At 39.0% G+C, this 10,523-nt stretch overlaps 2 protein-coding genes across 6 annotated transcripts in view; one reads left to right on the top strand and one right to left on the bottom strand.

Moving 5' to 3' along the window:
* The window catches only part of plppr1 (phospholipid phosphatase related 1), a 126,148-nt gene that overhangs the window by 54,021 nt on the left and 61,604 nt on the right, over positions 1–10,523 (top strand). The gene's annotated exons all lie outside the window — the stretch shown is intronic.
* grin3a (glutamate receptor, ionotropic, N-methyl-D-aspartate 3A) overlaps positions 1–10,523 on the bottom strand; it is an 84,585-nt gene that overhangs the window by 14,763 nt on the left and 59,299 nt on the right. For both annotated transcript variants that reach the window (XM_014002531.1, XM_014002530.1), the window contains exons 3-5: positions 6,585–7,254; positions 4,481–4,864; positions 1,237–1,382 (exon numbers count right to left, since the gene is read on the bottom strand). In XM_014002531.1, the coding sequence (XP_013857985.1) occupies positions 1,237–1,382; positions 4,481–4,864; positions 6,585–7,254 (1,200 nt within the window). The remainder of the gene's footprint in view (positions 1–1,236; positions 1,383–4,480; positions 4,865–6,584; positions 7,255–10,523) is intronic.

The raw sequence follows: 10,523 nt of genomic DNA, 5'->3' as shown, positions 1-10,523 counted from the left end.
ACGCCTTGGAGTTCCCCCGGAGGAGCTGGAAGAAGTGGCTGGGGAGAGGGAGGTCTGGGCCTCCCTTCTGAAGCTGCTGCCCCCGTGACCCGACCCCGGATAGGCGGAAGAAAATGGATGGATGGATGGATGGATGGTTTATTTTTTGTCTATGTATGTTAATTATTTTTCAGTGATTTTTGGTAAACCGTAGAATGGAAACGGCTGCACCAATCAACATGAAATTTGGCATGAATGTAGATATGTCCAACCTACACTGAGCCAGCCAACGGTTTTTTTGATAGACCCCAAATTAGAGGAGGGGGCTCCATCTAAAAAGGTGGTTTCTGGACATACAAAAATGCTTACAAATCATAAAACTATTCAATATGGGAGCATCAGATTTACATTTTGTTTAGCTCTGATGAAGGTCTGTCCATTGGGTCCACCAATGAACACCCCCCACCCCAATCCCCTCTGGACACACATCCAAAACAATAAATCTGTTCTGATGGTGCTTTGCGTACATGCAGGGATCATATATGCTACTGCTATGGTATCTACTTTTTATCAGTTACAAATCAAGATTCTACCTTCTTTAAATACAAACATTGATTGTCCTTTGAAACCATAAGAAAATCTAATAACTGTAATTTTTTGTCTATGTTTAGGCATGGCTCAGTGAGGGGATGTTCTGCAGCAAATTGTCTTGATGCCAAGCCATAATTCCCTAAAGATGACATCATTCCTTCAGCCTTTTAATTAGTTTTTAGTAAGCTCAGAGAACATATTTTAGTCCTTCAAATAGTGTCTTTGCTTTAACCTGTAATCCACCTGCCTTTTCTCACTATTTCCTGCTCTGCACCATGGGGGTTGCCAGTTGAATGTTGAAGCAGCTTACCATGACAGCAGTGGCAGGGTAAGGAGAGTGGGATCTGAATGCAAACAGACAGGCCTGTGGTGGGTACTGACAGCAACAGGAATGAAATGTTTTTTTTCTACTTTTTTTCTTTAAAAAATGTTGACTTTTCTTSGCCGTGCACATCCATTTTCTCTTTTATCAAGGACGATGCACTTTCTTTTTCTGAGGAAAAAAACATCTACTTTTCAAAAATAACGACAAAAAGAAGCCTCAGTTRCTGGATATTTACTAAAAAGAAAATATGACAGCACACTCTAGTTTAGTAAAAAAAATCTTTCTGATTTGGATGTCTGGCCTGGACATGCATGTTTTCCCTGTTTGTCTTATAGCCTTACTTGAGGTTATGTATGCCGTCTGGTGTTGCTGGGACATTGAATCTTCTCATATACTCGTGCATCTCTGGGAAACTCTTCTTGACATAGTCCTCAGCGCTGCTTTCTCTCACTGTAGCAAAGCGGAACCCCTGAGAGGGATGGTGCAACTGCAGGGAAGACGAAAGAAATCAAGATTTTTACAATAGCTAGAATTGCTCATCATTTCTCTTAGTTGTTTTTGATCCGTTCTTTCATTTCGTTCATTCTCGCCTTGAACCTGCTGACTCTCTGTACTTCCTGTATTTCAGGAAAATAATGAAATAGCTTGGCTCAATTATCCAAACGTTGGTGTGTTAATTAAAGAATACAGTGCTTTGAAAAAGTATTCATAACCACTTGCAGTTTTCCACATTTTGCCATGTTACAACTACAGACTTCAAAGTATTTTCCTGAGACTTTTTTTTTTCTGATAGATGAACACAATGCAGTGCAGAGTTGTGAGGTGAAAGATTGTGATATTGTCCACTTTTATAATTTGTTTTACAAATACAAATGTAAAACATTTTGGGGTGCATTTGCAGTCAGGCCCTCAGAGTGGATACTTTGTAAAACCACCTTTCTCTGATTTCAGCTGCATGTCCTTTTGAGTATGTCTCTACCAGCTTTAAATATTTAGAGACTGAAATTTCTGCCCATTCTTTGCTAAATAGCTCAATAAAACCTGAGGCGTTCACAGAACAACATCATTTAGACTTCAACTGTACACAATTTGAATCTATTTATTAGGTAACTTTTTAATGAACTGTTTGCGCTGGACTTTAGTTACAAGCTTTGGAGTAAAGGTGGCAGAATATACATTGTTTTCAAATTTTTATTTGAAAAAAATAAATAAATAAATAAATGATTAAATAAAAATTATAATATGTGACCCAACACATCGAAACGAGGATTAAGTCCAAAAGTKGTATATGGAGAAATAGACAAATATAGTGTTTTGACTAAAATGTTAACAAAAGTTGCATTTTGTCAAAATATAATGAATAAATGCCTTATCAATGTATCATTTGAATGAACTCTCTGAAATATAATCATAAAACTAAAACACTTTTTGAGCAGTAGCAACAAAAAACCTGATTTTGAGGAATAACGCCTTAAAATTTTGAGATTTTCCCTGTGAGCTAGCAAAGTTTTGTTTTTTTCTAGCTGGGAAATCTCAATATTTAAATATAATATGAGTTTCCTCTTTATACGGACATCAAATATTCCTCATTAAAATGACATAAAATTAGGATTCAAACCAAATATTTTTGTATTGTTGTAACCAACAAAACAAATTAAGTCATTTTATGGATTTATTTACAATAACAGAATGAGCCACGTATCAAAATGCATTCCAACAGTGTAAGAATAACATTTACATTTCTGGCATTCCAATGCTGACTTAAGAGGGACCAAGCCCCAGTAGGTGTCACCAGGATTTCAATAAATATCATCTGGGTTCAAATTCAGGGGTTGCGTCCTTTGAAGCAACCGGCCTACCCGGTCTATGTGGGCCAGATCCTTTGTCAACCAGAAGTAAGAGGATGTGAATTTGGACGGTCTAGCCTTCAGCCTTAATCCCACCCCWGCCTCGGCGTATGTCCTGTCACCTAGCAGCCGTAACAACACTACACAGAAGCAATTAAGATTGATTATAGATTGAAATTAGTAAAATATTAATATATAAATATTAAAATTACGAATTAACAAAAGTAGCTTAGAGGCAATACATATAAAAACAAGGTACTTGCCATATAAGCTTGTTTCAGATGATTTCTGACAAGAATAATATTAATAAACATTAACATAAACATGTGCAAATGACAAAAAAGCCTAGCACCACCACTTTAAACCTTCAAATATTGTCTTGCCATATTTTTATTTACAACTGGAGTCCTGTATGTTGTACAACAGAGCATTAGGGCCACACAACAAGATTATTAGTATTATTTTTATTAAAAGAATAAAGTCATAATGTTACTAGAAAAAAGTCATGATATCATAAAAATATATTTCTAGTATTATGGGATTAAACCTTTTACCACTGCATTAAAATGAGGAATGCCGAGCAACTTGTGAAGTTGTTCGTTAGTATCAGTTAAAATAAATACTTGTTCTTTTTGCACACTAGCATCAAATCAGTAGCAGGACTTTGAAACGGTTGTGCAAATGAACATATGATAAACTGAAGCCATATTGATGGCTGACACTGACACATCTAGTCGTCTCGTTATTTCGATGGAAGCATTTCATTTTACACTAACAGTTATCCAAAAGTAATCGCGGACTACTTCACAAACAGAGACATGCATGGTTGTCCACAGCAGACAGAAAATGATTAGGATATTAGTAAAAGCTCAGGAAGAGAAAATGGACATGTCATGTAAGATTATGACATATTTCTCATAATATTGCAACTTTAATCTCGTAATATTAAGACTTTAGTCTTATAATAAAAAAAATAATAATATTGTGTGGCTCTAATACTCCATGGTACTGTTGCTTGTCTGCCATTACAAGCAGTAAAATAAATCTCTGGTCGGCCCACAATGCATTTTGGGGTAAGGTGGGTTAAGGAGGATCCACCGGACCCGTCCCTAAAATCGGTGCAAAAGTGGGACACATTTGTGGGTTGTGATCGTCTCTGAATTTATATAGCCTTTGGAGTGGCATAGAAACATAAGCAGCCAACAAATTCATCCTTCGAAGGATGCAGCACTGAAAGTGGACACAGCCTTTATGAGAACATGTGATTCACAGACATTTTTGTTTGGACTTCTGAAGCTACAGACAGACTTAGAGTCAAATGGAGTCTTTAGACCTAAAAATAAACATTCAATTGAGAATTTAATTGGTTTTCTGCTTATAATTTAGGCTTCCAACCTGAACAACTTTAATATAAACTCATGTATAACATCCTATCAATAACAATTTTGCTCAACTTTGAGTTGGTCCATCACTTAATATCCCTTTAAAAATGTGGAAGTTTATGGTTGCATTGTAACAAAATGCAGAAAAGCTGACAAAAAGTGTATTGATATTTTTTTAAACACTGTAAATAAAGAGTGCAACATGCTTGCTGACTGAGTGACAAAAAAAGGATTCATTCATAAACGTAAAATACGACTCATTTAGGTATTTTTTCCAAACAAAAAMCGAATAAACAAGCACATTTTCAAGAATGTGCATTAACTTTGGTTATTTTCACTTCTTTGTTATGTTCTACCTTCGGATCATGTATCCCTGACAGTTGCTCATAGGTTTTCTCCCCCACCATGACAGCAGCCAGGTTAGCAGTGTAGGTGGACAGACAGAAGAGGCAGAAGATGGCCCAGAGGTTCATCAGCAGACGACCAGTCCAGCACTTTGGGGGCTTGATGGCCACCGTTCTCCCAAAGAGGATGGCGTAGCACACATTAAGTGCCGAAGAGAAGGAGAACACGCGGTCCCGGTTGCGTCCGCGGGGCGTCATCCCAAAGGGGCTGTGCCATTCATATAGGGTGAGGAAGATGGCAGTGACGTGGAGGGAGACGAAAATGCCCAGCCACATGGACCAGTGGAGGGGCCACATGAAGGCACCGATAGGCGCGGCCGTGTCACGAGTACGTACCTGGGCAGGAGAGACCACAAGTAGGGAGAGCATTTACAAACGTTAAATTTCCAGATATATGTTGACATCAAATGTTTACTTAGTGCTGAAAAAAATAAAGAAATTCGGACAAGAAAATAGTGCATATTAAAGCAGATACAGTGAAATCTGAGAGAAAAGGGGACAATTTAAAGACAAAACTACGACAGACATTTACTGTAAGTGAAGCAGAACTTTTACCTCTGCAGTTGCAATCTATAGAAGGAAGAACGGAGAGAATGATTACTACCATCACTATGTCTGTCAGATGGTGAGACATAGTATAGTAATAGTTATAATAGGGTCACCTCACAATGCTGTGCACTCAAGAGAGCAGCCCCACACTAGGGATTGCATTAGAGTCCAATAATGTAAGGGCTCGTAGTAATACAACTCTGACACACTGATAGTGACCACCAGCATACCAAGCAGACAGAGCTTATGGGAGGTCAATGACACACAGCAAAGAGAGGTGGGCCAAAAAGGGATGGAAATTAAAAATAAGCAGTGGTGGGCACCAGCCCGCTAAAGCATAAATTCGCTAATTGCGGACCTAAAAATTTCGTTTGCGCTTTAGCGGTCTTACTAATTTTTATAATTCATAAGCAGATTTGCGCTTTTTAAAATTAAAAAGCAGTACTGCTAATAACTAATTACCTATCAGTCATCATTATCTTGAACAGCGGAAGGTATGGCTGTCAATGAATCACAATGTGATCTATCAAACAGCACCCCTCCCAGATAAGCACACTTATTGGGAAAGTATACATCCTTGCTGACTGTTGCTTTCGGTCAGGGTTCTCATTTCCCACAATGCTTTGTGGCTGCTTACGCAGCAGGAAGGCAGTGTTTAGAACTCCCTGTCCCAGCTAAAACAGTTAACGTTTGTAATCCATACTAAAATTTTGTATGTATTGATTTATTTTACTTTACAATCGGAGCTTCTTTGTTTTAAAAAAAGTTTAAACGCTGGAGCTCAATACTTGACATAATTGGTTGAAGCAATCGGCCAACGGGGTTAGAGACACAGAAATGATTTAAAGATGTTATGCTGATGAAAACTGRCATCTAGTGGTCAACTGGAGCAACTACATGGRAAACTTTAAAATCCAAGCTCTTATTTTGAAGTGAAGATAGTTTCCTGTACTCCGTGCTTTCGTTTCCCATCACAAATCAAATCTGTCATGTACCCAGAATGCATTGCTTCAGTTTTCCAATAAAGAGTATTAAAATTACTTCACTGATGCTTAAATAATGTAAAATCTACAACAAACAAAAGAAAAAGACAAAKAAGCAGCCGAACTAGCAATCCTCAACAACTTTTTAATTTTTGCACCAGGAGCTAAAGTTCTGTTTCAGGAAATCACATCCCCAGCAATCGGCAGTTGTAGGAATAAGCTATAAAAGAGTTCTTACACCACTAGTTGGCAGTGTTGTGCATATATTGTACATGGACTGTTGCCAGCTAGTAAGTGTCAAATTGAACTTGGGCTTTAAAATTAGTTTCTGCTATTTTTTCTATGGCATAAGTGCTAAGCTTTGTAAGTTGCGGACCTAAATATTTTCATAAGCAGTTTAGAATTTGCGGGGCTAAGTTTTGGATTGGCGCTGCCCACCACTGGAAATAAGAAGAGGAGGAAAAACATTTGAAAAATAATCTGCCGATYAAAGAAAAAAAAGATTGATAAAAGGTAGTACTGACCAGAATCCCCAAGCTGGTAGAAAAAAAGGGAGATGTGAAGTCAATGACTTGACTCCGCGCTGAATTGATGCTAAATGATGTCACCGCCAGGTGGGCCGCACCGCTCAGCAGATCCCCCACCAATCCTGTCCAGCGACCATTCTTGAACCCACCATACTTCCCATCGCCAACAATGTAGAGGTCAAAAGTAAATCCAATGTCTTCTGCCAGCTTTTCCAACAAGTCAATGCAGTAGCCATAGCAGCACTTCTTCAGGTCTGTGGGAACAGATCCATTGGGCCCTCCAAGGTTCTGGAAAAGTCTATGCAGAACTGAGGTTTCGTTAGTGAGCGGGTCCAAACAGAGCTGGCCCGCTGGGCACATCCCGTCCCCGTCCACCTCGCGGGTAAACACGAACGGGTGCTCCACCAGCGTCACCACCCGCATGTGCAAGCGTGTCGACCGGCGCCAGTCGCCCGCACCTCCGGAGCCGCGATGACTTGGCCAGGCCCTCTGGTCCATCAGAACTCTCCCCCTGCGCCAGCGTCCCAGGCGGGTCCAGGTTGGCTGACCGAGAGGGTCCAGCTGGAGGGACCAGATGTAATGATGAGCCTCCGAGACGATGTTCTGAGTGAGGCTTTGCCTGGATATGAAGCCGCTCTGGCCCTCGAACGACGTGTTGGCCATAAATCTGAGGGGAGTGATGGGAAAGAAGAAATAAATAAATGGAGGAGGGGAAACAAAGAAGATATGTTTTAGTGTTGAGAAAAAGAAAATAGAACAGCTTATTGAAATAAAAATATATAATCAATTCTAAATTCTGAAGGTAGCAATCACCAAGGTCAGAAGTATTGTGGCTATTTCTTAAGTAAAATAATTCTCCAAGAAGTTAATGTGCTAAAATAAACATGATGCACCATTGTTCTTTCAAGAAAAACGAATTTAATTTGGTCTAGTAAGGCAGCTTTAGGAGTAAAGAAACAATTCACCTAAATACAATAATAWAATGTTCTGGCTGACAAATTTAAGCAGCTCCTCATATTCATTTTCTGGAGTCATCCAGGTAATTAAAAGCTATTCTTCATAGCAACACGTGCTGTAAGAAAGTAAAGAACGCAGTTCAAATAGCGCCAGAAAGTTTTCATGAGAATTTTTTTTAAATTTGTTTTGTTTTCTCACTTGCTTTTTAGGTCAATAGTATTTTTGTATAAACAAGTAATGATCTTTGTGTCTGAGATTTACTGGCTTCATTGTGTGATCATTTTCCACTCTTGGTTAGCCTTTACAAAAATTACCCTTTAGAAAAGTGTATCTTGGAGGCCTTAGTAGCTGAATAGTGTGTGTGTGTGTGTGTGTGTGTGTGTGTGTGTGTGTGTGTGTGTGTGTGTGTGTGTGTGTGTGTGTGTGTGTGTGTGTGTGTGTGTCAGCACAAGACAGACCACGCTCCAGTGAACAAGTCATCTCTTTAACTGAGCCGTGCTACTGGCTGCCTGAGAGNGTGTGTGTGTGTGTGTGTGTGTGTGGGTGTGTGTGTGTGTGTGTGTGTGTGTGTGTGTGTGTGTGTGTGTGTGTGTGTGTGTGTGTGTGTGTGTGTCTGTGTGTCTGTGTGTGTTTGTGTGTGTGTGTGTGTTTGTGTGTGTGTGTGTGTGTGTGTGTGTGTGCATGTGTCAGCACAAGACAGACCACGCTCCAGTGAACAAGTCATCTCTTTAACTGAGCCGTGCTACTGGCTGCCTGAGAGTGTCAGATACTACGGTAGATGCACTCGCACTCACACAGAACAAAAAAAGAGAGAGGGAGAAAGAGAGTAAAAAAAAGAATAAAAAGAGAGACCCACAATTTTTTTCACTGAATTGTGTCTGCTTGGGCGTATGAGAAAAATATATAAATTCTGGCATCTATTCTGGGCAGGTTGATGCACACCTTTCTGACACACCCTCAGGGGGTAATGATGTAGCTGATGTGACCTTTTCCAAAATATCTCTACTCTGTCACCCTGCTCAGTAGAAAAAAAGTCCCTTCCCAGCACCATGTTGACTTTCATACATCTTTAACAGGTTCTAAGCCAAGCTGACAACTCAGCTCTTCTGTTTGAAGGTCAGTGTCTTTACTTCAGCTTGTAGATGTTAGAGTCGTTTTCCCCGACTGCACACCGTGGAAGAGAGACACATTTTGCTCACTCCCAACTGAGCACATTGTAAACGAAACGTGGGGTTTGATTAAAAGGTCACAAATGGCTGCGGTTAATGTGTTAAATGAGGACATCTGTACTATTTTAAAGTGTTTAAATGTTGAAATTTTGAAGGCAGGCAGAGCCGTGGTGGCAGGAGATGTCTGCAGAGCGATGGATTCTTTCACGCATGAACAGGGAGGAAAACGCTAAAGGAAAGATATAGATTGCTGCAGAACTCACAGGATGTCTATCAGTTTGCCTTGGTCCTGACTGGCACAACTTACTGATGAATTATTATGTTTTCTGATTGAAAGCGCTAGCACTAGTTGAAATGTCACACTCCAGTAGAAACTCTGTCTTGGCCAAACTGACTTCTTTCTTCTTCTTTTTTTAAAACTGACTTCTTTCTTCTTCTTTTTTTAATTTTTACCAAAAACGTTAACATGTACAGTATGCAATATGTTCCAAGCCAGTAGTGATGATCTCATTTCCATTGTTCTTTATTTATTTACCAAATGGTGGAAAATGACTAAGTTTAAACAAGTGCAAATTTTCGAAATATTTATACTGTATATAAAAAAGCATATTGCTGTTTTCTTACATACAGCTCACTAAAACATCTGCTGTAAAAGTTCAGAGTTCTTATAAATAAGGCTGGCAAATCCTGCGACCTCCTTTATAGAATGCAACGTCTTCTACCACTGCACCACCCAACTGTACCACAGCTACTCCCAAATTGTAAAAATATACAGTATATGTGTGTGTGGGGGGGACTCATGTGCAAAGTGGCATGATTTATTTCCGCCTCATAAAATGATAAATGATGACATTTGAAGCAAGAGTCCTGATTCTAAGCAGAAGAGTGACATCTTGGTGAATCACATATTTTTATGCAGCAACTCTTACTCAATGTCATCCCATTCTTGTGTTTCAGCCCTGTGCGTGACCTAAAAATGTATATTAAACATCATAATCATGTCAAGATCTCTGTCCAAACGAGATCAATCAAATGCAAATTGATTTTCATCTGACACTGCTTGTATGTTTATGGAAAATCTCAACACATTTCTATTAAAGTCATGTGAAAAAAAGCAAAGAAAAATTAACAGAACATGTTTGCCAAAAATACTTCATCTTCCTAAAACAATCCTGCCTGAAGTGAACAAAGTACATTGGCACAGGACCACACACCTCAGGAGACACRTTTATCAGGGAGCATTTTCTATCTATATGGATCATCAAGCTGGGATATCCAGGTACTGACCCTTTCTTTGATGTGCGTTCATATCTTCTACTCAAGAGGGACTGTCTCTGGTGGGAAAAAAATGAATAAAACATATGATAAAGCTTATTTTATCTGCTTACAATCTCCCCTCACAAAAGAAAAAGCTGTGCATCTGCATAAAGTGATGCACAACAACTTTATAAAAAAATAAGATTTCTTCTGCTTATGTTGCTGCCGCATTTTGTGCCACATTTTGTTGATCCGCTTTTCGGATTTTACATCACAAAAAAAAATAGCTAATAAAATCACTGTTATGGTCTAAAAAAATACAATTCCTAAGTTTTGCATGACTATTTTTTCTTTAGTAAATAAGGTAACGTTTAAACACAGATACCTCTAGATAAAGGACACATTTCCTCTACAACTTGTTTGGAGATCATAATTCATTTTTCAGTGCAACAGTTTATTTTTAACATGCTTATAAACCTTGAAGTACCTTTATACTTCCAAGAGAGAGAGAGAGAGAGAGAGAGAGAGAGAGAGAGAGAGAGAGAGAGAGAGA

Source organism: Austrofundulus limnaeus, unplaced genomic scaffold, assembly GCF_001266775.1.
Source record: "Austrofundulus limnaeus strain Quisiro unplaced genomic scaffold, Austrofundulus_limnaeus-1.0 Scaffold13, whole genome shotgun sequence".
In the NCBI taxonomy this organism is placed as follows: domain Eukaryota; kingdom Metazoa; phylum Chordata; class Actinopteri; order Cyprinodontiformes; family Rivulidae; genus Austrofundulus; species Austrofundulus limnaeus.
The sequence above is the reverse complement of the archived record's forward strand: the minus strand, read 5'-3'. Positions and strand labels throughout refer to the sequence as shown.